The sequence below is a fragment of the Fomitiporia mediterranea genome (genome assembly GCF_000271605.1).
Source record: "Fomitiporia mediterranea MF3/22 unplaced genomic scaffold FOMMEscaffold_1, whole genome shotgun sequence".
In the NCBI taxonomy this organism is placed as follows: domain Eukaryota; kingdom Fungi; phylum Basidiomycota; class Agaricomycetes; order Hymenochaetales; family Hymenochaetaceae; genus Fomitiporia; species Fomitiporia mediterranea.
Window position 1 is genome coordinate 995,931 of NW_006760386.1, and position 27,473 is coordinate 1,023,403.

Genomic DNA, 27,473 nt, shown 5'->3' on the forward strand with positions numbered 1-27,473 from the left:
TATTAAAAAATCTAAGTTATAGCCTTTCAGTACTACATTTACTGTTAAGCCTCTATAAAATCCTAGAGTGTATAGTCAGAGTCTAAGAGTTCTAAAATGACTTCTAGATTTGTAGAAAAGACTTCTTACTACAAATCCTACTTGTTACTCATTATTACTCTAATGACCTAACAGATATACTGTTACTTCTACAGGCAGTCCTTAATCTAGTGCTCTGACTTTCTACAGGTAAAGTATACTTCTTACTTTCAGGCTTCTCTAATGTCTATTAGAACAGATTGATTGTAAATTATAAGTGAATCAATCTGAGGGCTCAGAACTGTTAAAGCTAAACACATGTACAAGTGTTCTGTACAGACTTAATACATCTAAGCTATAGCTTAGTCAAAGGAGATAGTATGTATCTTCTACTCAGTATAAGTGACTAGTTCTAGTGTCATTCTGAGAATCTTATCAACCAGTTCTGAGTAAAGAGCTTTTTCAAGCATTCTAATAAGAACATTATTAAACCCAAGTATGAATCCTGCCTTCCAGGCTAAGATATTAAACTCCTGAAAGAAGACATTAGTAGAATGTTTGCTCTGTCACAGAGATACAAGCTTGTTCTGTACATTATACTTCTCATTTGGATTAATAAAGGAAGTACAGAGTTGCTCTATGAATTCTGAGTACAACTTATTGTTCTGAAGTCAGATCAGGCTTCTGATCTAATAGTCTTCAATCTAGTTCTAAGCCTAGGTAGCTGTATTACCTTCCTTTATGAAGGAGAGGACAAATAGGACACAATTGAGATCTGAGAATAGATTGGTCAAAGTAGTAGCTACATATAGTTCAACTTAGTACTAGAAGTCCTTAAAGTACTACTTATTAAAGTCTAAAGGGTAGGCTACATACACTTTCTTTCTAGAACAGTTTGTGACTTCTAGAACAATCAGAACAGGTTCTGAAGAGGCTAGAGGTATATAGTTAGTAAAGGCCTCTTAGATAGAGGTTTGTATGTATTAAGCTAGTTCTACTTGTAACTACTGATCTGGCAGGACAGTAGGGGTGACAGTTAGTGTAGGAGAGTCTATGTTTACACTACAAAGGAATTGATACTAAACTAAAAGGGGTAATGAATAGAAGAAGGGTGGCAAAAGTTTAAAAAGGTTTAGAAAGTTTAAAATTTAAAAATGTAAAAGGGTTAGGACAAAGGAAAGAGATTAATACAATAGTAAGTACTGATGCCTGAAACATAAGAGAGTTGTAGGGTAGTAATGGGTAGTCTTAATCTGATGTCAGTGACAGTATAGAGGGGACCTGAAAGCTTAGTAAGGGGACCTAGGCTATAACTATTCTACACAACAGAAATATAGAATGTAAGTACTAGAACATAGTTAGAACTTACAGAACAGGTAGAGAGAGAGAGTGAGACAAGAGTAGAGTATATAGAGTGAGCCTAAGAGTACAGGACTACTTAGAGTAGACAAGATCAAGACTACAGGACTAGTCTGATCTTGTACACCTATATATACTAAACTACACAAGAGTACTCAGAGAGTATGAGCTACTAAGAATGATAAGCTATGAAGAATAAAAGAAAGGAATGTCAAAGATAAAGGTACAAAGAATGAAGGGATGGATAAAGGGTAAGAGACTATAGAATGAACAGAGAATGAAGGAGTAGTCAAAGGAATAGAATGATAAAGTAAGGAAGGGTAGTAGTAAGAGTCAGCACATATATAGTTCATAGACAGTACCTCTAAGGGATGGAAGTCCCAAGTTCTGGTATAGAAGGGTGTAAAACCCTTAGAACTGAAGGTACAAGAGTAGAGAACTGTAACAGTCTGTATGTCTCAGTTATCTAGAATATGTTTTTTTATCTAATACATGTCTTGTATTGTGTATCTAATACATACATCTGACACATGTATCTGTTCTGCTCTAATTAGTATTATTGGTTTACTAATACTATATTGTCTGTAAGACATGTTAACAACCTTGTTTATAGGTTTTGTTACCTTTTCCTAACTGGCTTAGTACTTACTCCTTCCTGTCCCCTCTCTCTACTAATGGATTGATCACTCATTAGTAATGATTAGAGGTTAATAATACTAAGCTAGAGTTCTTACTAAGTAGGACAACAAATGTAGCCTAGTTGATCTGGCTAATCTCTAGACTTGTAACTAATAGAGTTTTGTATATAAACTACTTGGTTCCAAGTCTTGAGTTAAGCTTTTCAAACTTAGTTATTGTATTTTACAATTCCTAACAGTATTAGAGAAAGGCTCTAACAGTACTACTTACAGGTTGACTCCCTTTTCTGTGTACACTGTGACAGTTAATGTTAGTAACTATCTACTAGCTACAACTCACTTCTAGTACAGACTCTAGCTCTAGTTAGAACTCTTATATAACTCTTATCTTTTTATATATGTTTTTCAATCCTTTAATATTTAATAATGAGGAAGAGTGGTTTCTACCACTTCTTAAGAAACTGTAACACAATTAGGAGGTACAGTATGTTAAACTACTCTAACAGACTAAAGCTGAGTTTTAGTGTTAACTTAATATATAATATACTAGTCTCTTCTCTCCTAATAAATTAAACAAAGAAGTGTATAAAGTACTAAACACAAAAACTAAAAATCAAGCAGTTACTTGAAGAAGAGGAGAGAGACCTTATTAAGTATAAACACTGTCTCAGGAAACTCAGTCTTAGTAGTGAGTCAGATAGTAAAGAGTTAGAAGTATTAATATACTATTAGAAAGAGTCTTCTAGACTATATACAGTATAGTGTACTAGGCCTTTGTGCCTTAATAAGACAGAACCAGATCTGCTTTCAGCTACTTCTTTACATTATACAACTACAAGATTCAGTCTGTCTTAGAAATCATATATGTTCTAAGTAGTTAGTATAATATAGAAAAGGAAGAGAAGTATTACTACTACTACTTTTACTCCTCCTCTTTACACAAGTTACAATCTTACAAACACCCTATTGACTGATAATCTAATAGTAGTATAGTAGCCTCTAGAGAACAAGACAAGTATACTTGTAACATTCTATATGTATATTCTACTAAGTTTATCTAGAACTTTAAATTTGTCTACCACCTTATTTAATACAATCTCTACAACTAGCACAAATGTATACTCTTAACACTAACAGTATGATAGTAATACAAGTACTAGTTTACTTACATAAGGACTGTTACAACATTAGACTCAAACTTCTGGTCAACCTACACCTATTCTAAAGTCTACCTAAAGTCCTAAGACTACCTTACTAATATTAATGTTAGGACTGAGTAGCTTACAACTACTGTCTGTGCCTAGCCAGGAAACCTACACTCTAATACTGTCCCTAACACCCTCTAATACTAGTGTGTGTCATTCTCTATTAGCTAGTAGCTATAGACAGCCCTCTCCTCTGTTATTACTAAAATCTATAGTAATTCCTAGTGCAAGTCTATTCTACTAGCTGATTGAAATCAGTAATACTGGCTCTACAGTGAATAGTACTCAAACAAATACCCTATCTTACAAGGCTATGAGGTTGCTCACTGTAAAGGACTCTTTTGAATCAGTTGCTCTTGAATCACCTGGCACTCATTCATTCAACAATTGTGTTTGCAATTTGTCATTATTATCAGCATTGTCAGAACATATAGTAAGGGAACATGAGGAAGCACTTAATTGCCAACAACAAGACATTCAATATTGAAAGCATGAGGTTGAGCTTCTTACAAGGAAAGAGAGGTCTGACAATGAGTTGACTGGGCATGAGAGATGCCTCATTAAGGAACAGCACTATGAACTGTATAATTTACTTGAAGCACAGCACGAGTCTCAAGAGAAGGCTCTCCGAGAACTGCGTGAGGAACTAGCCACAGTGAAACGCACTAGTGAGGATGACTTTGCCAATTGGAAGTGAGTGCTCAAGGCACAGTGTTAGTCAGAAGCAGAACTGTGACAGTAGAGAGAGGGTGAGATCGCTGCACAGGAGGAAGAGCTCAATCTGCATAGATGCGAGATGGCGGAACACTTTCGACTGCGAGAAGAGAGAGAAATCGCTGAGAAAACTCAACAACTCGAGCTTCAGAAGAAGGACATGAGGCTGGAAGAGTAGCAGCGAATTCTGGAAACCTAGAGGCAGAGTGAGCTTGAGGTGCAGCGAAGAAAGGAGAACGATCTTATGCGGAAGGTTGGTGAACTGAAGCGTCTCAAGAGTGAGATCGCGGAAGCTCAGAGGAGGGAGGAAGAACAAGATCGTGAAGAGGCTTTGCGGAAATTGGAAGAGGAACACGCTTTGAGCAGCACAGGAAGGAGAAAGGGCTACGTGCCCAAGAGGATGAACCTAAGCACCGAGGATGGCTCATTCGTCAACGAGAGAAAGCACTTGCACGTCGCCGGAAGGAAGAGCAATTGCGTGAGAAGGAGGAGGCACTTGAGCGACAGCGGAAGGAGGAGGAGGAACGTGCAGCAGAGCAGCGCAGGAAGGAGGAAGAATTGTACGTCTTTGAGGATGAACTCAACCGCCGAGCACAGGCACTTCATTAACAGGAAGAAGCTTTTCGGAAGGAGGTGGAGGAACGTACCGATGAGCATCGCAGGAAGGAAGAAGAAATATTCGCCCTAGAGCATGAACTTAAACACCAACAACGGGTGCTACACAAACGAGAGGAAGCCCTTGCTCGTGAAGAGCTTTTGCAGAAAGAGCCGGAGGATCGTGAGCAGCGTAGGAAGGAGCAAGAACTGCGTGCCCTCAAGGATGAACTTAAGCGCAAAGTATGGATTCATCTTCAACAAGAGGAAGCCCTCGAGCGTCTTCGAAAGGAAGAGGAATTGCGCAAAAAGGAGGAGGCTCTTGAACACGGGCGGAACGAGTTACAGCAACGGGAAGAGGAGCTTGCGCAAGCAGAGGAAGAAGAGGAACGGCGGAGGCGTGAAGACCGTGCACGTACAGAGAAGGAGCAGACATTACGCCGTCGTCGAGAGGAGGAAGACAAGAGGCGCCTTGAATCCCACGTGTTAAAGGAAACGGAACTCTAAAGAGCGCGAGAAGAGGAGGAACGGATGGCTCGTCAGCGCCAGGCAAGGCGAATACTTATAGCAACACTTACTAAGTTGCAGAGTTGAAACCACTATTTCATTCTGAAACCATGAGCAATGGATTTGAATGCTAAAGAGCTGAAAGGATCGGTCAGTTAATTGCTTCTGCCAACAGCCATACACTGACTAGGCCAACCACAAACACTAGTACTGTGAGCGGAACTGCTTCGAATCCAGGCCGAATCTAGCGGAAAGTGGCCTTGTTTAGCGGAACTAACACAAGAAGACGTGAGGAGAATTAAAGTTGTATTCAGTTCATATCTACAGAACGCCACATTTCCGTGCGTTAATCTCAAGTTTATCAGCAGTTAAGGCGAGTCGGAAGTTTTACAATATGCCTAAGTCGCTGACTGTGAATTGGACTAGTTATTATCCCGGTTACGACGGATATGCTCTGTATTTTATGTGGCTCGAGATGAGATTGAGGGTAAGGGAGAATTGAGTATCTGACCAGCGAATCTTATAACAAAAGTCAGACGCAAGGTCTAGAGCTCAGAGCAGCCTTGTTTAAAGTAAGGAAGCAAATGGTGTTGAGCAGATATTATTTCTTGATTCTACGGGTATAAATGAACGGACTCACCATGCTCCATTGACGAATACCTTGTGTACCCTCGCCTTTGAAAGTACTAGTAGCCTTTGACGATCGATTATGCACCACATCACTGCTACCTTCCTTGTTCTGTTCCTGGCTCTGGCCAGCATAGCTAGTGCCGCCCGTTTGCCCACTTTGACAGCCAGTCTCTCTGCACGTCAGCTTGCTGTAACTGCACAGAACTCCACGACTACAGATCCGCCGTTACGTAGTCCATCCGTCATGCAGAGCATTCAACACAGGCCCTATATCCTGAAGGAACCTAATAATCATGTCACCAAGCGCCAGCTCGCAGTCGATAGCGCAACGGACGGTCAGACTGCCACAGGCTCTGCCGACAGCAATATCATCGCTAGAAATGCTGCACCGTCTGACAAGCCGATCATGGGACACCATCAGCCATCATAGACCCCTTGTCAAATGTGAGTCTTGTTTCTTACCAATCCGATTTGTTACCATGATACAAGTTGATTTCGGAATGCAGAAACAATCTCGGGTCTGCCACGACGTTGGATGATTGCCGCCCCGGATTTTTTTATGATTCCACGCATTCAAGATATTATTAGTAGCCTGTATTTGTGGTTCGGTTGTGTTGGTATTATGAGCAGTTTGTGAATGGAAGGCTGAACTTCCCTGGAAGCAAACGTCGATGTCTGACTGCGAGTAATGATCGAGCGTGTCGACAAGGCTGCCTTTTGACCTCGGTTCACCGCAAGCGCTGTTGTCTGGTGTAAAATAGCGAAAGTTATTGTCAAATAACCAGGAGATATTCAGGGATCATTTCCACGAGACATAGAAAGTTGAATCCATTCTTGTCGTGTCCAAGCTGTGAAACTTGCACTTTCAAATCATGTTCAATGAAGCGTTGATTCACTGATCAGGGTTGCCATAACTGTCCATCTACTCTGCAAAGCACGTGGTCGCGTCCCGTTTTGGAGCAATTTCGGTAGAGAATTTATCACGCGTCGCGGAAGCATTTCTTATATTTTCCGACTCCACAGTTCTGAAAAATTGCAAACATCGTGCGCAGCAAACATATCCCCATTGGATCTCCAATGAAAGACGCTAGAAGCAAGCAAATGAAAGACGAGCTGAAGCGGATGACGACCGGCTCGCAAGCGAATTGTCGCTCCGCGACGAGGCCAAGAATTTCGGAGCAGCTGACTTGCTACATGTAATCGCGGGAGACGGGAGCCGATTCATACGTCCAAGCCAGCGCCGAGTAGGGTTGTAGAGATGTATGCGGCCTCCGAGCTATGCGATATATTCATACCGAAATGCTCTGGTATAAAGCAGGAGTCCGATTGCGTAGCTTTACTCTACCTTCGTTCGTTTTCGTCTTTCAATCCCTTTCACTCCTTTCGAGGCCCGCTGTGCGGTTAAACCTATCCTCTCTTTCAAAGTAAAGCTTATCCTAGCCTACTTCATCCGTTGTTCCAAGTCCCCTTGCCTTTCCTTTAATAAAAAAATCTTCTGATCCGAAAGATGCGTCTTGCTTCTGTGTCTCTGCTTTTGGCACTTGTTGGAATAGGGATCGCTTTACCTGCCCCCTCATCAGGGACAAAAATACACCTTGCCGTGAGTAATCCAGATCATATGCATTGCTGTGCTCACTGACTAAATGCATACCCTATGGTCTTGAAGAGGGATGAAGCCGACCCGACGAACACCACGACTTCGGATTCGACGGGTTCCACCGGCGCAGTTGGTGGTCTCCTAAGTGGTGTGACAGGGACCGTTGGAAGTGTTGTTGACGGTGTTACAGGGGCTGTGGGGAACGTTGCAGATGGTGTTACAGGTTCTAACGCGGTCGGTGACACTCTGGGAGGAGTCACCGATACTGTGGGTAATGTAGTCGATGGTGTTGCGGGAGCAGCGGGCTCAGTTGTTGATGGTGCCACTGGTCTCAAGCGAGACAGTGTTCATCTTGCTGTGAGTAACCTTGATACAAGAACTTTTAACTACATAAAAAGCCAATTCCTTGCTTTGGCTCTATAGAGGCAAGACGCTAGCTCTGGCAACTCCACGAGTCCTGATTCTGGTGACTCTACGGGCTCCACTGGCGCAGTTGGTGGCCTCCTGAGCGGTCTGACCGGAACAGTTGAAAGTATCATCGACGGCGCTACTGGTGCAGTTGGAAATGTTGCAGATGGTGTGACTGGATCGAATGCTGTTGGTGACACCCTCGGTGGGGTTAGTGACACTGTTGGAAATGTAGTGGATGGTGTTACAGGAGCTGCGGGATCAGTAGTTGATGGCGCCGTCGGTCTGAAGCGCAACAGCAGGTTCGTATATCACAACTTATTGCAATGCGCGGGCTGCTCACGGGTATTACATAGACGAGCAGTGTACCGCCAGAGATTGGAAAAGAAGCACTTTGACTCTGAGGACCTGGCCTGAAATGGCACGCCGCATGGGAGTTACTGTTGAACATTGTAGCTAGAGGGAAAGTTCCGAAAGTCATAGATTGGAGTTTCTTAGATGCGCTTGATCGTGTTGCACAGCAGAATACCAAGAATACCTTCGAGAAGAGGCTCGCAACACAAGTTCGTGATGACTGTTTTCAGTGACGGGCGCTGAGAGACCTGATTGAATGATGACGAAGTTGCTGACTAATAGACGCGTCGCAGTCAAAATGTACGCGTTGTTTGGCATAAGTCTTCTGTTGTGATGGGCTCTCCACTTTCGATGCACCCTGTTGTCAGGCTTGCTCTTGCGTGATCCGCTTAACAAGGTTCTAAAAAAAGGCTCCGTTCGCCCAGCCTGCAGTACTCTATCTAGAACACAGGTAGAACACAAGACCACTATGCCCTTTTTCTGGTCGTCTCGCAACAGCTCCATGCCCTGGAAACAATTTGCAAGAGCGCTTACCCACATTCCAAAATGTGATTGCAACGCATCTTCGTTTGCGTCTCACCTGCGAAATTAAACAACGCATTTCTGATCTGGGGTACTGCTAGTGTTCCTATATAATACTCCACGAACTCAATTCTCCTCTTTCAAAGTGCCTTTCCGCTCTTCGTTCACTCCCCCTTTCTTCCGCCTTTCCCTCTTCGCACTTTCCTCAGCTCGATCAGTGATCAGCTCATTTGTTTCCGCTGTGCGGCTCCTCGTTCTCTCATCTCTACCTTCGTTTTCGAGACGGATCTTTGTTCTACTACCACTTCACTATATTTGAACTCAAGTAGATAGTTGCTCGCTATGCGCGTCTCTATTGCTCTCGTGTCTCTTGTCTTCGCATTAGCTGGTTCAGCAGTCGCTGCCCCGCAGCCGGCCGCGTTTGCTCTAGAGGTAGGATCGTTTTATTTCTCATGTGAAATGACTCGTACTCATTGTCAATGTAGGCCAGGAATGGCAACAAGTCTAACGCACAAAATGGAGACGCCAACGGTAATGCGAATGGGAATGCCGACAACGGAAACTCCAATACTAATGGGAATGGCAATGCGAATGGAAATGCTGCAGCTACGACGGTGACCGTATGCGCTGCGACTGTAAGCTTTCTTTGTCAATATCAATCAGACTGTACCTTATCCATGTCACTTTTCTAGGATTCTGCAGCAGCCACCGACACTGCTGCAGCTACGGATACCGCAGTAGCTACTGCTACTGACTCGGCAGCTGCAACTGACACTGCTGCTGTGACAGATACTGCTGTCGCTACTGATGCTGCAGCTACTGCTACTGCCACCGACGCCACCGCTACTGCGACTGACGCTGCGACATCCAAGAAAGCTAAGAAACTGGCAAAGAACAAGAACGCCGACGCAAATGGTAACGCAAACGGTAACGGAGGTGCAGACGCGAATGCCACTGCTACAGATGCTGCTTCGACTGTAACTGTCACAGTGGACTGTGGTGCTGGTGCTACTGCTACTGTAAGTTGATTTATCGGTGAGGATTACAATCGGTTTGCTAATTGCTTGTTTGTGCAGGCTACGGACGCTGCTGCTACGGCAACTGCTACCGACGTTAGTGGTGCAGGCAACGTAACAAGCGGTGATGCAAACGCGAATTCTACCGATGGAGCTACTGGCGGCGCTATAACCGCAGACTCGACTGTCGGGGACCTCCTGACCTCTCTTGGTAAGGTCACACGCTCCGCCCTCGCAATGCAGATTATAATTCTTGTCAATTTGTTTAGGCCTGGATGACACCTCTTCTGTGACGGATCTCCTCAACGGATTGCAGGGACTTGCTAATGGCGGTAACGCTGCGGGTAATGCTGCGGGTAACGCTACTGGTAATGCCTCTGGTGATGCGACTGGTAACGCTACTGGTGATGCGACTGGTAACGCTACTGGTGATGCCAATGGTAATGCTTCTGGTGATGCGACTGGTAACGCTACTGGTGATGCCAATGGTAATGCTTCTGGTGATGCGACTGGTAACGCTACTGGTGATGCCAATGGTAATGCTTCTGGTGATGCCAATGGCAATGCCTCTGGTGATGCTACTGGTAACGCCTCTGGTGACGCAACTGGTAATGCTGGTGGCAATGCAGCTGGAAACGGAAATGCCAATGGAAATGCTGCTTCAGGTAATAACGCCAAGAACGGTGGTGGTAACACAAAGACCGTCATTGTTACATCGAATCAGAAGTCTGGGTGAGCTCACCTTCATACATTATATTTCTTAGTTAGCTAACACTATGCTGGCATGTAGATCTCCAATCGGCTTCCGTCGTAGTGCAAACTTCAGGCGTCTCCCTGTCGAGTACTAAAAAACTCGCGGCCCTTCGTAATTTCCCCCTCCCCTGCGCCTGTTTCCGCCGGACGCGATTCAGTCTTCCCCATTCTCCTCGTATTGTACTCCATGTTTCATGCACCATCCCATTTCGTGAATTCTTAACTGAATTTCGCAATCTGGGTGTCCCATATCCCATCTCCGGACATTGATTCCCGTTTCATCTTGGACATTGGACAATAGCGTACTATCACATTTGTCTAAATGTCTATCCGCCTCTTTCGTCATTCCGTGTAGCTAGTATAAGTGGCAGTGGAATAAAAGCGTCTCGACCAAGTTCGGATTGTGTCCCATGTGGGAATTTCATGCTTGGGGTGTCTACTCTTGTCACAATCTTGTGAGACAAGATAGCAGTGCTGCAGTCATCTTTACTTTTATTCCCTTCCCCAGGAATCTATTGGCCTTCTACGCCTTCTAGATACAGTCAATACGTTGCATAAATGTAGCGTGTGTGTATTCCTTGTTGATCCCAGTTTACACTGCCAACACAGGGTTTACATGAGTTTAAGTTCCTTGCTCTTTCTGTCCAGGTGGATACAGTGTGAGTTTGAGTAGTTGTCAGAGGGATAATTCCGAATCGGAAAACTTCAGAAGCGTCTGATTGAGTTACAAAAGACGACATAGTAAGATGGATGCGGTGAGATCCGGCAGACGGATATTGAGACCCAGACTCTGTGGGAGAAACAATTGAAGGGTTGCGCGGTGATGACAAAGAGCTGACCATGGCTTGTGTTGTATTTTTGACGATCGGACATGTTGATAAAATAGATATGAATAGATAATTTTCTGTGATATAATCCACCGAACCCACTGTCTGCTTTCGGTCCGTCTTCTAATTACAAAACTATGTGGTTAAAATTAGAATCAGCATCCCTATAGCACGCATATATCAGCCTGACCTATCCAGAGCTTCTGATACAGTTTTGAGATTATGTCTGCCCCTCTCGTCTTCTAGCCAATGGACATGTACCTGATGAGTATAGGTCAATAACTACCAAATGGCAAAATATAATTAACAAAGTTGCGTACCAGAGAGAAATGGGGGATACTTGGAGAATTTGGGCGAGGGGATCATCGTCAGAGACAGCGCTAGCAACAACGACATTGCGAGAGTTAACAACAGGACTTCGATCAAAGCCAAGCGCCTCATCAATGATACAGCTTGTGTCAACTCGTCTGCTATGTCTTTCAATTCTGCTAATTCATGCACGGTGTTCAAAAGTGGTGGAACGTGATTATCGTGTGCTGGTGGCTTTTCAATACGCATGTAAGGTGGAAAAGAAAAGAAGTTAGAGAGGCTAGATTTAGTTGATACCGGCCTTTAGAATAGGTTAGGCTCACAGCATACACGGGTAGAGATACAATAGGCGGACAGACTGCAGCAATGACTTTGGGGACCATAAGAATACAGAGCGCTAGAATGTAATGCATTTTGATATTTCCGTGGACGGAATTGGAAAGAATTAAGCGAATTCTGAAGCCAAAGTATATGGAAAGCGCTGGAGGTTTTTTAGATATGTGAATCAATCTTGACATTTTATATTCTCGTTGATGCACAGATTCGTCTCAAGAACGTGAATGGGCTCGACGGCTTAGCAGTCGAGGAGCCAGATCTGGTAGTCGCCTGGTCGTCCGCTAGAGCTTGTGCGTTTCCACATGCTCCTGGAATTCTTGCAGATTGAGCTGACTGCGAGAAACTCGATTGCTTCCGACGGAGCCGGGATTCAAGATGTCGGTGTTTTCAGCATATGCTATCCGGCGATCGAAGTAATCAAGTCGCCGGTGTTGTGGGGATGAAGTCTGGATGTTGATACGAAGACGAGAAAGGGAGGTATTTCCTAACTCGTAGAATGCACCAAAAACGTATGTACAGTATGCCACGTGTTCGGTTAAGCCTAAAGTTTGAATGTCTAACCTTTTTTCCCCTTCTACCAAAAGTCAAACTGGTCGGCCATTTAGATTTTAGCTGAGGTAATGCACATACGCCAGGCCCACCTTTCCAGTTCGCTTTTCTCATTAAGAATCCCTGGCTTGATTGTTCCACAGCCAGGGCGGACATCTTGTTCTAACTTCTGTCGCGTGGACAAGGAGGCTCACAGCTCAATGTCAAAACAGGTTGGCCAGTGTGAAAGAAAAGACACATTGTCTGTCGCGGCGCGGAGCCTCGCCGTGAAGATGAGAGATATATGACCACAAGGTCAGCTGGTTGTTTAATGAAACATTCGCGGGTCTGCCGTACTGTTCCGCATGCTGTTCGAGAAGCGAAAGAATGGATGCCTCCGTGCAAAATGAATAAAGATTCGTCCGTCGGAGTCGGATAGAAGTAGTTTCCGACGATGCAAGGGATCATATTCACATTTACCCGCTGCTCTCAGAGTACAATAGACGCGACATGTACGGCGCACCTACGAAACGAATCATGCGGGTGTATTGCATATATGCTTCTTGCGTTCCATATCGTGCCGCGGACTCACTCGTCCGATCGGTGAAGTCTAGACTCTGGATTGCTTGCAAGGTTAGAACGTAACATCGTTCGTCGGAACTTCTCTAGTGAAGCGATGCAGAGGTAGAGCTTCTTTTCCTTTTCCGTTGTCTACCCCATCACCACAGAAACAAGTTTTGCAAAGTCAAGCTGATATCACCGTATGTTTAAACCCGACTTATATCTCTATGATTTTATCCTCGTCGTTTTCGTCCGGCGGAGATCTCGGCGGAGCGGTATTACGGACTTCCGCTCGGCCTTGATCGGTATTCCCCCCTACGTCTGGACCTTGTGGTGAATCCATGTTGTTCAATGCGAGTTTACCGTGGCTCCAGCCGTCGCTATCTACTTCTTCCAATGGTCTCTCATCACCCTTCAATAAATTAACCAGCCTCTCGATATTTTCTCTAACCTGATTTAGTTAACCGTTAACCGTTATTAAGTGATTGTTCACACAGATACTATTTAGATATGCCTACAATTTCATTCTGCTCAACTAGGTGCAAAGTGCGAACGACCTCGTAGACACCGTTATTGCGTAGGTAGTCTCTTCCGGATCGAGTTGTGCAGAAGAGAATCAACGTCTCGACATGCGTACGACGCAAGACTGCATCCTGTTCTCGCTTCTTCGTATCTGGGAGAAGCTGGAGAGCTGCTGGGAGTTTTTCCTGGTCCTGAGCGTAGCGATCCAATTAGTTGTTTCCAGGAAGAGGTGGACGACAAGATATTCCAGTACTGACCTCGAAATCAAACTCTTCTGGACCAGCCAATGGCAGCAAGATATAGGGTAAAATGTTCATTCCCGGTGCCTCTACGTTTGACGGGGGGACCGCTACTGCCTCTGTCTCTGGGTAGAGCATTGCTTTGTGTGCAGGGATATAGAAAGCACAGTTCCTTATTATAATATTAACGACGAGCTAAATGACAGAAGTCCTCGCGAAAACGTACTTTATTGTTGAGGCAACTCCACCCCGTCTGATTGTATCGGCGTGTTCGGTGAAAGCGATAAGTTGTAGCAAGGGATATTCAAGTTCACCGACAGTTTCCGATGCAAGAACGTTGGTAGGTCTTGGAGTAAGGAAGAACGAACGGCCAGAAGAGGCCTTACTTGGTGAAAGAACTCAGTAATTGGGTATAAGTAAGTTCATAGACGAACTAACCATACTTAAATTTGCAAACACACTGGAAAGAAAGTGGAGATCCGCCTTGCGTATCCGTTGCTCCGTAGGTGCACTAGAAGTCCCACTCTGTGAAAATGCCTGGACTAATAGTGGTAGTGCTTGTACGTCTTTTGAATCTCCAGAAGGGTACGGGGATGGAGATGGGCTTGTCCCAGATCGTGACTGAGTCGGATAATACGGGGGCGAGCCAATCGGTAGAGGTATAACCGGTATCTTCAGAGATAACAAAGTTGAACATGCTACTGATGTCGTCGTAACATTTGAGAGCATCATGCAGGCAAGATCTGCTAGGATTGATGCGGGGTTCTTTGTAAGGCGCTTTAGTGCACAAAGTTCAGAAATGCAATATATCAACCGGACTAACGAGAATGTAGGACACAAGAAATGTCAGAAAGCTAGGTTCAGAAAGTGCTATTGCAAGGGTTGAGGAATCTGAAAGGTTGACTAGAGCACGAAACGCATCGTGTGCAATCGCCTATAAATTCCCCTGTACATAAAATTTAGAGGAATATACACTATATGCGCAGACTTACCAACTGATCACGGCAAAGTAGCTTCAAGTCTCGGATACAATCATTTTCGTTATCCTTGCTCAGCCCCCCGGCTCCAAGTCCAGCAAAGAATATATTCCTATTCAGCGAGCCCTTGGTTGTATGTCCGACTAGATTGGCGAGTGCAATTTGACGGACTTGAGGGTTTTTATCATGAAGGAACTGTAAAAGCTGCACAAGTTGCATGTCAGTTCTGAGCCTACTGTGATTCATTTCAATGCAAATACCTCTTTCAGTTCGTTCTGCATCACGTCGGATACGAGCAGAATGGACTCAATGGAGTGTACCTCGGATCGAAATTTCGCTCACTCACTGCTGACACAGCCACCACGTGCCCAATCCGCGTCAGTCACATGTCCATCCACCGTCAGTGACTCGCGCTTTCACCTTCCGCTCGACCACCACCAACGATGAAGACGAGTGGTTACAATATTATGCGCGATGACATCGCACTGCTCGAGGTGCATGAGAAGCACCCTCCGTCTTTCTCAGCAAATCTCTATCCTGACTACTGGACTCTCAATCACGGACCCAAGTTCTCATATAATAATTCTGTTTCGGTGCGGAACGAGTTAACACCATAAATATCAGTATCTGACTTTAACAATATAGTCAATTCTGGAAGATATACGGGCCTTCAGGATACCTACTGACTTCATTAAAGTTTTCGACGAGGCAGGTATACAGTATTATAATGGTATGTTGTCATTATCGTGGCGATGGGCTGGGAGACATATTTGTTCACGACTGGATTTAAAGGGTGCTTAATTGTTGAACTCTTGGATTTCCGACCTGCAAGGGCGAAGGAACCAGTACTGGAGAAGCCAGATAAGCAGCGCGTAGTACTGCGACCTAACGCTGAAACAATATGGGCAGACATTTGCAACATGAACGAGAAGACGGGGTCGAAATGGTCAGATATGGATGCTCTACTAGTCGAATCAAAGATTCTGGTATGCTCTTATCCACCCATTGACTGACGAATTGCCAGAACTCTTATCTATGATATAGTTGTGTACTTCGGCTCCGTTATGTCTGGATCCGGATCCGTCTTTGACACGAGTTGTTAATAGTATTCTCCGTGTCTCCACGCCAAACGTTCCGAATTCACTAAAACGCAAGGCAACTGCTATGGTTGACATCGAAGAAGACGAAACCGAGAAGGCCAAACGTGCGAAGATTATGCAGTTCATGAATCCGCAATTTAGCAATACGCATAAGCCATTTCATCCTAGGTACGTTTCCTGACTGGTTTCTGTAACTCCATACTCACTATCTTTCAATATAGTTATAAAATTCTCTCAGTTATGGAACAGAAGCGTGCAGCGGCAGCCTCTCAGCAGACCTCACAGCCTGCGACGACTACATCAGTTCCAAACAACATATCTTCTGGTACTATGGCTCCGCAGAACCTGACTCGCCAACAAGCACCTGAAAAAGTAAGAATATTCCATAAAGCCGCTAATATTCTAGTGCTAACCGAATTGAATTCATCAGCCTTCAGCGCCTGTCGCGCCTATCGCACCCACACTTACCACGTCGTACTCACAAACAAATACGAACACGATTCCACAACCCGCACCCACCACAGTCCCCCAGACGCAGGCGCCACCTGCTATTGATCCTGCCCATAGGCAGTCGCCTTCAAAACAACAGCAATCCGCAAGTCAGCCTCTCCCACAACGCCCACCGTCGCAAACTGCCGCTCCGCCGCAGGCGAGCGCGGTTAGCCAACCGCCTCAAGCTCAAGTTCCTCAGCCAACTCGACCTCAACCGACTCAGTTCAACCCCCCATTACCTCCGGCCAATTTCCTCAACCCTGCTCTTCCCCCTGGTCGGCGCCGACCTTCGACAGTTGTTAAACCTAGCACTCCTGCTGTTGCGACCTCTTCGCTGCCGACTCAACAACCGGTAAATCAGAGTCAACCGCAGACTCAAACACAAATACCGACGCAGACTCCGGTTCAATCTCAACCGCAAACACAACCGCAGCCAGCATCGCAACCACAACCGCAGCAGCCCGCACCACAGCCAATTGCACATCCAACGCAGGTACAGGCACAGGCTCAACCGCGTCTCGCACAGATTCCTGCAAATATGGCACAATTCTACCAGACCGGTAGACCAACAATGGCCATGACACAGGCTGCAGCTGCGACCATTGCAGCGCAGAGACAGGCACAGAGTGGTCGAAACACGCCTATTACTGTGAACAACCCAAGTTCCTCGCCCGCACCACCTCCGTCGGCGCTAGCACGGAGCCCTATGGTACCGCCGGCTGTAGCTGCAGCGATGATGTCAAGGCAGAGCACACCGGTAGCAACAAGCAACCAAGTCATGCGTGGTAGTCCGCTAGTTGGAAGTCACCCAGTTGTCGCACGGCCAGTTGCAGGACAGACACCAGCTCCAGTCCAACAGCAACCCCAGCAACCTCAGCAGCCGATCCCGGGCAGCCAGGCGATGATGATGCAACCAGGTGCGAGCGCGAATCCCCAGGCAGTCCTCCAGTACCAGCAGCAACGTATGGCCATGTATAGGTCGCTACAAGCGCAGGCGGCCCACGCACAGGCAATGCATCAAGCGCAGATGCAACAGCAAGGTCATGTGTCACCGGCGCCGCAGCAACAGCAGAATCCACAAGGTGGCAATACCCAAACAATCCAGCAGACCGCGCACGATCAAGCTCCCAGAACACAGCAAAACTTCGCCGGCGTCCAGATGCCTCTCAATTATATGCATATGGGCCAAATGGGCCAGATGGGTCAGATGGGTCAGATGGGTCAGTTGACTCTACAGCAGCAACAGCAATTCCTTTGGGCCCAGGCCCAGGCCCAGACTCAGCGAAGCATGGGTCGAGGAATGCCCCAAGTCGGACCAAACGGGCAGCAACAGATGCCAACTATGCCTGCAAACATGACACTCCAGCAATATCAGCAAATGCAGGGGTTGGGACGTGGTGGAGCCCCACCGAATCGATGAATGTTATTCTTTCCACTTTTTCTTTTCCAATTTGCCATGTATTTCAATCTGTGTTTCCTCGTCATGCTTGCGTCCGGACAGGTGTTAACGTAGATGTACCTCAGTGTATCTTTATCTCAGCTTCTTCGTAACGAACAACGCCATGAAATGCTCCCGCCTTTTCTCCGCAGCGTGTGTGAAATAAGAAAATTCCCATGTTTTGAAACTCGGGTGATGGTATCAGGCTATCAAGACGTCGAAGATTGGAAAGGAAGAAGGGAACGGTCGAAGCAGGTAATATGCAATTATGTGCTTCTCAGCTAAAGTCGAGAAGAAGTATGCGCATGCATGTGCATGTGTACTGCGCACATGGCCGCGAAGCTTTTAAGGATTGAAAGAACTTAAAGAAAGGGGTGGACAGGTAGATCTTGCAAATCGGCTTCCTTGGTTCTTGTCTTCCCTTCCTTTCCCTTTTCTTGCTTTTTCTCCCAGTCCGAGTATGGGTATGGACTTCCTCGAAGTGGCTTCTCCTCGGTGGCTTTATCGTGGTGGGGGAGAGAGCAGGAAAAGTAGGGGAAGGTATACTTTGATGCGTTCGTATACCGGCGGGAAGTCTGGGGGAAACAGCGACCTTACCAAGCCCCTATCCAAGTGGCTAGCCTAACAACCAATTGCATGCACAAAACTCCGAGTCCCGCTCAAAAGCCTGCTAGGACGATGGTCTCTGGTTTCTTAGTTTTTATCCGCGACTTGCATCAAACCATATACTATGCGCATGCTTTTTATATATAAGAGGGCCCTCTCTCCTCCAATCACAACACTCTAGCACCGTAAAGAGCAAGTGATAAAACCTACTTTTAGTCAATGAGTTTGAAGTAAATTGCGACCGGGCCCATCGGGAAGTCAGAAGCCAGAGAAGCCCATGTACGACGTTGATGTGAGCCTCGTGTTACAGCGCCATCAGCTTCGCCTGGTATATACATACATACATACAAGCCAGTGCATCTCTCCCATCATTATTGAAGCATACCTATACTTTGCCAAACATATCTATATATGACTACACGGCAAGTCGGGTACGCACGGTCCCCACCCGATTCACCCACCGTAATTCAATTCGGCATAAGTCTCATTGAGTGAAATGAATGAGTAATGAACGACTGATATCTGCGAACACACATATAGACAAAATCAAAAGAAAGGCACAAACACTTCAATAATGTACGTACGTATATTGAGTTTCGGGATACAATATATGTCCCGAGGGCAGGGTAAGGGACGGGGGACGCCTCAAACCCGCTGGCTCCCGTCCCAAGCGTTTCGTTTTCAAAACTTAAACGTAATGAAGGAATGGTTTGTATAGAATTGTTCCGGGGCGTACGACATAATGGACCCTCTCCATCAATGAACCGGACAAGGGACTGAATTGACCATTGTGTAAGTATCAATCGAAGTCGCACCCATCCATTGCTTGGTTGAGCTCCCTTCTTCTTGCCCGGTTGCCAATGGCAATCGAAGTTCTCCGAAGGGGGTGAATTGCGTGTGCATCCTTTCCCACAGGTAAGGTCAGGTCTTTTCGAGTTGCTCACTTTGGACATCCGAGAATCCATTATCATGGTAATGCCAAACACGTAAGGTTACGGAGACACAGCGCTGCGCGCCAAGATAATAGCATCCAATTCGATCCCAGCTATTTGGTCCCTGCGAATCCGTACGCACGGATGAGCTATGATTGGATTTAAAGTAACGAGCGAACAGTGATACTGTAATGGAAGACACGAAGGAACCTGACTCGACACAATAGAACGAGAGAGACGTAAGACGTTTTGATAAACTATGTATAGACTCTAAATTAAGAAATAAAAGAACAAAGTGAACCGAGAGAAATTGTCAGCCATCTCAAACACGTTTTGCGGAAATTGGTAAACAAAAGAGGTAAATGAGGGGGCGTACTGACATGTTTCAGGAAAAAATACATATGCTACATGTTTGCCTGTCTGCCCGCAACACTGCCGCCGTGCGATCGAGGAGATATGGTTTGAATGTGCGGATTGTCTGGTTAGATGGGTTAGATGAGAAGCAGGGTCCTCTCGTCGTGGCATCCGGCACGTCATTCCGTAATCAGTTAAGAAGTTATTGATGGTCCTTCCTTGAGCGTGCGGGTGCTTCGTGTTCCGTCCGTCTCGCCGTTGTCTAGGGCTGAACATTGAAGATCAATTCCAGAAACGGTAGAGCCATGCGACGATCGTAGCGCGAGTCACGGCGGAGCATCACGAGGCGAGGCAGAAATAATATGTCGAAGGTGTACAGATAATCGCAGTGCTAAAATAACGAAGAGTGTATAGCCTTTACCCAGAGAATTACGCAGATTACGTCCAGAAATTAGGTATGAATATACGGGAAAAAATCGAAAATAGCACAGGCGCATTAAACCTTTAGAGGTTGGTGGAATTGTATTATCAGTGGGGCTCCTGTGATCCGTAAGATAGTTCATCGTCACTGTTCCCCTCTGGACTATCAAGTGAAGGCGCCTCGTCAGCTGCTGACTGAGAGGGCGCACCGCGTTGTTGAGTATGGTTTGTCGTACTACCCGTATTTGGTCGAACATCGTTTCCTCGCTTCTTAATCTGATAGAATTTGCATTTGAATATCAAAATTGGCGAGCGCTTGACAAGAGGCTCAGGCGCACGTACCATTTTGGCGTAAACCAAACCGCAAGCGTTACACAACGTCCGTGGACCTAAATAAAAAATAAATTTAATTGTTTCAGGAAAAGCCAGGCGGAAAACACGTTGGTTCGAATAAGATTTTTGGCGTACCAAGTGGACCTCGACGCCATTCGGGAGTCGCGGTAGCTCCACATCCAAGGCACTTTTGCCCGTCAGGGGCAGGCGCTGACTCTGCCTGAATGTTACAATACAGCTCAGCTCATTTATTACAATTCTCTTGATCAAGAAATCACACTAACCTGACGTTTGGCAGGTAAATCGGGTGAGACGTTTCCTAGCTCGGCGCTGTTCCTCGATTCTTCGCTAGTGCGTCGGTGTTGGGCGGTGATGTCGGGTGCGGACCCTGGTTGAAGCAATTGGAGTCCAACCTTGGCAGTCCGAATCATATTCTCAATTGCCTCTAGTGAATGTGGGCTACCTGGTGCGTCACGCTGGGGGATGGCAGCACATTCACTGTACAGGTGCCAATACGTGCTTACTAACTGCAAGACAAAAGAGAGAGGGAAAAATACTGTCAGCGACGAAGAAAAAAAATTGACTGACTCAGGTACCTCTTTATAATCCACTGTAGGCGGGACGAATGTACTAGAAGGTGATCGATAGACGCGTCCGCCCTCAAGCTCACGCGCCTTGCCTTTCGACGAGGGCGACAGCTCGCTTGAGAATGAACCACGTTCCTCTGGATGAACATTTATCGGGGGAGTAGTATATTGAGGTTGTGAATATGATCGAGAATCGACCTGTGGACTGGCACCGACGTCGCTTCGACCGGCAACGAACATTGGCGGTACCGCGTCCGGCGGCTGAAAACTCTGCGGCGACTGGCCCCAGTCTTCATCCGGTAGGACGTACGGAGTCGCCTGAATGTATGGCGGAGCGTATGGTGGATTGTGAGGATTATACTGATTTAGTGCCGTGTACGCCGCGGGCGAACCGGTGCGCATCGGCGGTAATGAAGAATGTCCGTATTGACTAATCGGCTCGTAAGAACCGGCTTGGTAGGGGTAGTCGTATGACGGGAGTCCGGAGGGTGTAAATTGTGTTCTTCCGTCGGGGGACATGTGTGGGTGCGGAGGAGGAACTGAACCACTGGAAACCGGCGGAGGCGGGTATTCGGAGCTTTGGCCGCTTCCTGGATACTGCTGCGGCTGACGCATACCGCCTAGCGCGTCGCCGAGGGAAGAATATTGTGTTTGTCGGGCAGATTGCGACGCGCCATACATTGTCCTGCGCCCCGCCGGGTAAGGTGGTGCACCCGACTGGTGCGATCGTTCGCTGGAGGGAGAAGGAGACATGGCTTGGAATTGGGCACTGTTATAATTTCTGCAACATAACGGCACCCGCACACGTGGAGAAAATAACAGCTGGGTGTCAGAGCGGAATACTACTCAGTCAAGCACATTGAAAATAAAAAAGAAGAGGAGACGCCGATGGGGGAGGAGAAGCGGTAATTAGACAGGGGTCTGTCACGCAGGGAAGGCGCTTCCGGATGCTCTCAGAGACTGAGACACTACTTGGTTGCCACATGCAGAACAAGTATATATGTCGTGTCGTGCCTCACGTATTTATCAGCCGCTATCAAAAACGGGAACACTTACAATTTATTTCCACGCAAGTATCAATGGGCCCGCGCGGCTCCCCAGCAGGGGTCCCAGAGGCAGCCCAAGGAGCAAGGCGATGGCAGGAGATAGAGATTGGACCAGGCGCCGAGAGGTCCGAAAAGCTTTAAATTATGTGTCGAGCGAGAGTAGTAGGTAGTGTTTACGGAACGCTTGATTCGCGCTAGCGCAGGGCAGCAAACCCTTGAATTATATCTAAAGGACACTGGAAAGATCCGATGCCAGATAGGCATAATTTGCAGGATCGCGGGGCGGAATGGACAGGTCGCAGGGCCTCTCCGTTACAGGACGAGAGACAGGGGAAGGCGGTCGTCAGGATGGACACCACTTCGAGACGCGCACGCTCGAGCTTCTCCCTTCTGTCTTCTTTCTGCCCGATGCACGGATGCACGGGCCAGGGATGGGTCCAGCAGTTATGTATTGCAAGGAACCCACAGAAGACCCATCGCTCATATACTTGCACTTGATTGCCGTCACTCCCGCACGGCCAGCACACAGGCTCCGTCTCGGCAACAGAATCCCGGTCCATTCTGCCTCAATGCGGCTCATCTTTTCTCATTCAGCGTGAACTCTCATTTATTGCAAATGCAAATTATATTTTCATAAAAATCTAAGAACATATGATGTAATATTATTATTTGTACCGAAACGCTTGCAAGAAGAGTTTTTAACATGTGCATGTGCAATCAATGTCCATGAAACCTGATGCGTGTGAGTGAATTGTTAAAGGCGAACGTCATTAGACAAAATCCGTCCATAGCCCAACCCAGCATCTCTCTCCTACACCCTCCCACGTTCTCCGCGCTTGTCCCTGTCTCTATCCTGTTCCTCGCGAACACCGTACTGTTTCGCGGCAGCCTGTATTTCTGGAGATGAAACGTCATATGGCTCCGTTAGGTCGTCACCCACTGACTCCTCCTTTACCGGAGAAGTTACGCCCTTCTTTCGCCCCGCGGCTGCAGCTGCCGCACGCTCAAGCGCACGTCGTCTGCGTGACAGAATTTTCTTTCGCTGACGTACAGCTCGGCGATAGTTGTGTTCATCACCGTAGAAAAGGCTATATTCGCAGAATGGACAGATCCATTCGTCTTCCGGGCTTGTTAAGCTTGCCGTTGGAGGTGGTCCGCCTGCCGACCGAACCCGAGGGGAGAGCTGTGCAGATAAGAAACGCAATGGAGGGGAGCCGAGGTGGTTCTGCGAGTTGATAGTCGTCTGGGTAGAATGCAGCGGGCCAGAATTAGGCAGGCGGGAGGGAACGTAATTGCGCAGATGGTGCGGGTTCGAGGCATTGGCCAAAGCAGAACGCTTCTTCTTTTTTGACTTGGATTTAGAGCTCGTAACCATCTTTTCCGAATTCGTTTGTGTTGAGTCGCCGTTAGCACTTGTGATTTGTCCAGCGATGCGGGTTCGCTGCTGGGAGAGTTCGTTGCGTTTTGTCTTTTGCATCTGACTGACGACGAGAGCGGCCTGCCGCGCTGCTTCGGCAGCTCTTGCCTGTTGTCTGGCATATTCGGCCTCAAACCGACTCTGTAGGAAAGCAACCTCCTCATTTGCTGCATGGACGCGTTCGGATGCTGAATTGACGCAGCACGAATTTAGATTGAAGGGATGCGGACAATGTGCGGGTAGAACTCACTGGGACTGTCAAAGACGAACGAAAAGTCAACCTCAGGGAGTCCGGCGTTTTCATTTACTGCAGATGCGGGTAACCTTTTGCTGTTCGCTATCAAGATAGCACGAGCCTTCCTTCGCTCAGGTCGACGAGACAGGCGAACTGGTGTGATATCAGTATAGAGACCGCCATTGCCCTTCAAATGCGTTTCGATCGGATAACTTGTAGCAAGAGCTTGATCCAATGCAAACGAATCATTGTGTGACAAAGCTCCAAGTACAGCTGCCAATTGACGCTTTCGGCTTTTCAATATTTCTTTGAGCTGCAGGCCCGCCCGCGTAGCTCGGCTGAGTCTACCTTTCCTTGATGAAATGGCTAATGGTGGCGGAACAGGGGGTACGACATTGACGAGCTCTGCCACGCCTCGGTCTGCAGCGAAAGTACCATCAGCGGAATCCTCTACGCCGTCTGCAGCCGCGTCGTCTCCTCCACGCGGGTGTGTTGCAACAGGCACCTTGCGCTTTTTCGTATTCCCAGGCTGGGTTAGGTGGTCCATGTACCCTGCTTCCTCACGATCCCCTTCCTCTCGTCCCCCATTGAAACTATAGCTAGTAGGAACGCTATTTGTCTGTGACAGCAATTCAGTAGGGTTGACGTGGCGGGGATCGATGTCGTCTTTAAATAAGTCTGTTCCACCATGGAAAAGAGGCATGTAATATGAGTTTAGAGCCATAGAAGTCGACAGTGCGCTTGCAAGTTCGTCTGGCGTAGTCTCTTGCTTGTCACTTCTGTCTTGGCGCTGAGCACCTTGTGGAGAGTGGACAGGTGTCGGATCGATGAGGGTGCGCCTGCGCTTCGGGAGCGGGATGACCCTCCGCAGTGGAGGGAACTCTGGGACGTCAAAGATGGGCGACGCACGAGTGTGGTGCGCCGCCTGTGGAAGGATATTGTCGGCCATGATGGCGGCCTCGGGATGGATGGAGGGCAGGCAGCCAGGAGGCAGGTGCTGGCGACGTCGACGTGTGCGGACGAGGCGAGGATCACCGATCAGCGTGGACTTAATCTGCCCCATCGAGCACACATCACTAAGCACTCTTCTTTCTACATTTACAGTGCAGCAAATACAGAGTGGTATTCGCCCGCAGTACAGCGAGCAGGGCAAGCAGCAGTAAGGAAACAGACTACAATACACGATGCTCTAGCACAAAATGTCTCTCGCTATGCAAATTACAGGGGATTTTATATGTATGGTACTATCTGCTCGTGCAGATGATGCGGTCTGGCCCGCCCTCTAAAGATCAGTCGACAGTGATGAAGTGCTTGGATGGGTGGGAATTGCGAAGACGAATAATCTAGGGCCAAAAAATATCATCTATGAGCAGATTGCAGAAAGAAAGAAAGCGTAGAGACGATCGTCATAATCGTGCGAGAGCAGCGCGGTAATAATGCAGAAGTGATAAGTATGCGGAATTGTTCCAAGAAATTAAAGAGAAAAGAGTACGAAGGCATAGAATGGTGTGCGGCACCACGGAGTGACCATAGGCTCATAATTCGGAAGCATAGAATGGACGTTGCGCCATATGATTGATTATTAGGGCCAGTTGCCCAGGCTTCAAGGAAAACGGCGGATAAATTACCACCAGCTTCCTTGGCCGCCGCCGTATCCTCCTCCGCCGTACTGGGGACCACCATATCCGCCGCCCATACCACCACTGCCATTCATGCGAGGACCGCCGAAGCCTCCGCCACCATAGCCGCCTCCGCCTCCGCCTCCAGTACGGTAGTCACGAGTACCCCCACGGCCTCTACCACGGCCTCCACCGCCGCGTCCGCGGTATGCTCCGCCACCAAACGAGGACTCACGGGCGACGGCGTCGAGCCAGCTCGGAACCTCCTGGTTTGCTTCACGAAGCAGCTCAACAAGGTCGCGAACAATGTTGCGGTTTCCACGGTTGAAGAACGCAGTCGCAATACCGGTGTTTCCGGCACGACCAGTACGACCAATACGGTGCACGTAATCATCAATGTCAGAAGGCAAGTCGTAATTTATAACGTGCATGACATGCGGAATATCGAGTCCGCGGGCAGCAACAGCAGTGGCGACTAAAACCGGAGTGCGTCCTTGACGGAATGTCGCAAGTGCCATTTCACGTTCGCGCTGGCTGCGGTCGCCGTGAATAGATGTTGCAGGGATTTGGTTTACCATTAGGAAGTCAGAAAGCATGTCCGCCATTTTCTTCGTTTCCACGAAAATTAAGGTAAGTCCGCTTGGCTGAGACGCGAGGATGTCCAGAAGGACGGAGCGTTTATCCGGATCTTCAACATATTCTATTTTCTGCGTGATATTCTCCGAGGTAGAGCCAACACGACCAACAGAAAGGAAAACGTAGTCCTTGAGGAAGTCCTTGGCTAGGATTTGGATGTCGCGCGGGAACGTGGCGCTGAACATAAGCGTTTGACGATTATGAACATCAGGCATATCTTCACCCTGAACGATACGACGGATCTGAGGTTCAAAACCCATGTCAAGCATACGATCCGCCTCGTCAAGGACAAGATAGCGAATATTCGCAAGGCTGATGCGCCCACGTTCAATCAGATCAACGAGACGTCCCGGCGTGGCAGCCAGGAGGTCACACCCACGATCAATTTGCTTCAACTGAGCCCCAATATCAGCACCACCGTAGACGACAGCAGTACGGACCCAAGAGCGGTAGGCAAATTTGCGGGCTTCGTCATGGATCTGACTGACCAACTCGCGAGTTGGTGCCAGAATAAGCGTGGTAGGAAAAGCCTTGCGGCGTCCGTACGCACCGCCCATATCAAGAGGAGGCGCACGAGGGCCTTCAACAAATGATGCAGAAAGGATGGGAAACAGGAATCCACCAGTTTTTCCGGAGCCAGTCTGAGTAAAATCATAATATTGATAAGCAAAATCAAATTTCTCAGAGGGCTCAAGTTCTCATGTTACTCACCTGAGCACACGCCATCAAGTCCCTGTTAGCAGCAACAATTGGGATAGAATACTTTTGAACGGGAGTCGGCGTCGTGTAATGAGCGAACGCGATGTTTTCTAAGAGGACGGGATCCAGAGGTGGGTTCGTAAACTCCGTAATGGGTTCGGGGACGCCAGCGCCCGTCGCCTCAACGGGAATGTCGTCGTACTTCTCGAAGTTGATTCCGGTGTGCTGCTTGGAGGGATCTTCGGCATCACCAAAGAGCTCCTTCTCGATGCGGAGGTTTCGGGGACCAGGAATATGTTTCCCATCAACCCAGCGGCCGTCTTCTCTGCCACCTCTACCGCCGCTGTTATCTCTGGGAGAGTCCCAGCCTCCGCGACCGCCATAGCCTTGGCTATAGTTGTTTCTTCCGCCACCTAAGCCGCCGCTGTAGTTGCCACGCGGTTGATAAGGAGGGGCGTTGTTCGGAGCGTTCCAGCCGTTCCTGCAGGGACAAGATGGAGGATCAGGCTTGACATTCACGACGCAAGGAAAAACACAACATACCCAGTATTGCTCGGAGGGGGCGAGGGAGCAGCCTGCTGCGCTTTCCTCATATGAGGAGGGACATAAGCAGATCGAGTGCCATTGATGCCGAGAGACGCTGAAAGAGACGATTAGACGGGGAAGAAGAGCGAGAAAAGGAGTGCAGAGGGCTCACCAAAGCGACTCTCGAGACCGTCGGTACCGTTTACAATTCCATTTGACATACTAAGAGGAATTATGGAGAGAAAAGAAATGGGGATCAAGTATACGATTGAGTGTTCGTGGATGTTGGTGGGAGAGGAGAGGATGAGCGCGTCTCCACGAAAAAAACTGCTTTCGTCCTCAAGCTCGCTGACTAATGATGGTATGCACGTGACTACACGGCTCTCTCCGCGCCGAGAGAGGTATTAAATGACCAATCAC

At 47.5% G+C, this 27,473-nt stretch overlaps 8 protein-coding genes across 8 annotated transcripts; 5 read left to right on the forward strand and 3 right to left on the reverse strand.

Moving 5' to 3' along the window:
- Positions 1-4,016: 4,016 nt before the first annotated feature.
- On the forward strand, positions 4,017-5,035 carry FOMMEDRAFT_149951 (uncharacterized protein; the record flags this gene model as incomplete). Its single annotated transcript, XM_007261316.1, has 3 exons — positions 4,017-4,108; positions 4,163-4,494; positions 4,554-5,035. 3 exons carry the CDS (start codon positions 4,017-4,019, stop codon positions 5,033-5,035), a joined length of 906 nt encoding a protein of 301 aa, XP_007261378.1.
- Positions 5,036-5,744: 709 nt separating this feature from the next.
- FOMMEDRAFT_149952 (uncharacterized protein) lies at positions 5,745-6,095 on the forward strand (the record flags this gene model as incomplete). The annotated part of the gene is made up of 1 exon (XM_007261317.1): positions 5,745-6,095. The coding sequence occupies one exon, from the start codon at positions 5,745-5,747 to the stop codon at positions 6,093-6,095; it is 351 nt and encodes a 116-aa protein (XP_007261379.1).
- A 654-nt stretch (positions 6,096-6,749) lies between these two features.
- Positions 6,750-8,211, forward strand: FOMMEDRAFT_16097 (uncharacterized protein). Its single transcript, XM_007261318.1, has 4 exons — positions 6,750-7,265; positions 7,332-7,619; positions 7,686-7,972; positions 8,027-8,211. Exons 1-4 carry the CDS (start codon positions 7,173-7,175, stop codon positions 8,085-8,087), a joined length of 729 nt encoding a protein of 242 aa, XP_007261380.1. The 5' UTR covers positions 6,750-7,172; the 3' UTR covers positions 8,088-8,211.
- A 514-nt stretch (positions 8,212-8,725) lies between these two features.
- FOMMEDRAFT_137749 (uncharacterized protein) lies at positions 8,726-10,703 on the forward strand. The gene is made up of 6 exons (XM_007261319.1): positions 8,726-8,978; positions 9,032-9,181; positions 9,239-9,565; positions 9,623-9,773; positions 9,832-10,294; positions 10,353-10,703. Exons 1-6 carry the CDS (start codon positions 8,889-8,891, stop codon positions 10,408-10,410), a joined length of 1,239 nt encoding a protein of 412 aa, XP_007261381.1. The 5' UTR covers positions 8,726-8,888; the 3' UTR covers positions 10,411-10,703.
- A 2,078-nt stretch (positions 10,704-12,781) lies between these two features.
- FOMMEDRAFT_100660 (DUF383-domain-containing protein) lies at positions 12,782-14,833 on the reverse strand (the record flags this gene model as incomplete). The annotated part of the gene is made up of 6 exons (XM_007261320.1): positions 12,782-13,327; positions 13,395-13,589; positions 13,656-13,809; positions 13,864-14,018; positions 14,076-14,335; positions 14,626-14,833. 6 exons carry the CDS (start codon positions 14,831-14,833, stop codon positions 13,094-13,096), a joined length of 1,206 nt encoding a protein of 401 aa, XP_007261382.1. The 3' UTR covers positions 12,782-13,093.
- A 231-nt stretch (positions 14,834-15,064) lies between these two features.
- FOMMEDRAFT_143842 (uncharacterized protein) lies at positions 15,065-17,782 on the forward strand. Its single transcript, XM_007261321.1, has 6 exons — positions 15,065-15,207; positions 15,260-15,344; positions 15,407-15,600; positions 15,659-15,882; positions 15,936-16,086; positions 16,145-17,782. The coding sequence occupies exons 1-6, from the start codon at positions 15,082-15,084 to the stop codon at positions 17,624-17,626; spliced, it is 2,262 nt and encodes a 753-aa protein (XP_007261383.1). The 5' UTR covers positions 15,065-15,081; the 3' UTR covers positions 17,627-17,782.
- A 1,092-nt stretch (positions 17,783-18,874) lies between these two features.
- FOMMEDRAFT_16099 (uncharacterized protein) lies at positions 18,875-22,268 on the reverse strand. Its single transcript, XM_007261322.1, has 8 exons — positions 21,933-22,268; positions 20,886-21,698; positions 20,574-20,816; positions 20,425-20,509; positions 20,299-20,345; positions 19,563-20,232; positions 18,987-19,452; positions 18,875-18,937 (listed from the first exon to the last, which is right to left on the reverse strand). The coding sequence occupies exons 2-6, from the start codon at positions 21,627-21,629 to the stop codon at positions 20,065-20,067; spliced, it is 1,287 nt and encodes a 428-aa protein (XP_007261384.1). The 5' UTR covers positions 21,630-21,698; positions 21,933-22,268; the 3' UTR covers positions 18,875-18,937; positions 18,987-19,452; positions 19,563-20,064.
- Positions 22,269-24,683: 2,415 nt separating this feature from the next.
- FOMMEDRAFT_137752 (ATP-dependent RNA helicase ded-1) lies at positions 24,684-27,355 on the reverse strand. The gene is made up of 4 exons (XM_007261323.1): positions 27,226-27,355; positions 27,072-27,168; positions 26,541-27,009; positions 24,684-26,470 (listed from the first exon to the last, which is right to left on the reverse strand). The coding sequence occupies exons 1-4, from the start codon at positions 27,272-27,274 to the stop codon at positions 25,199-25,201; spliced, it is 1,887 nt and encodes a 628-aa protein (XP_007261385.1). The 5' UTR covers positions 27,275-27,355; the 3' UTR covers positions 24,684-25,198.
- Positions 27,356-27,473: the final 118 nt, after the last annotated feature.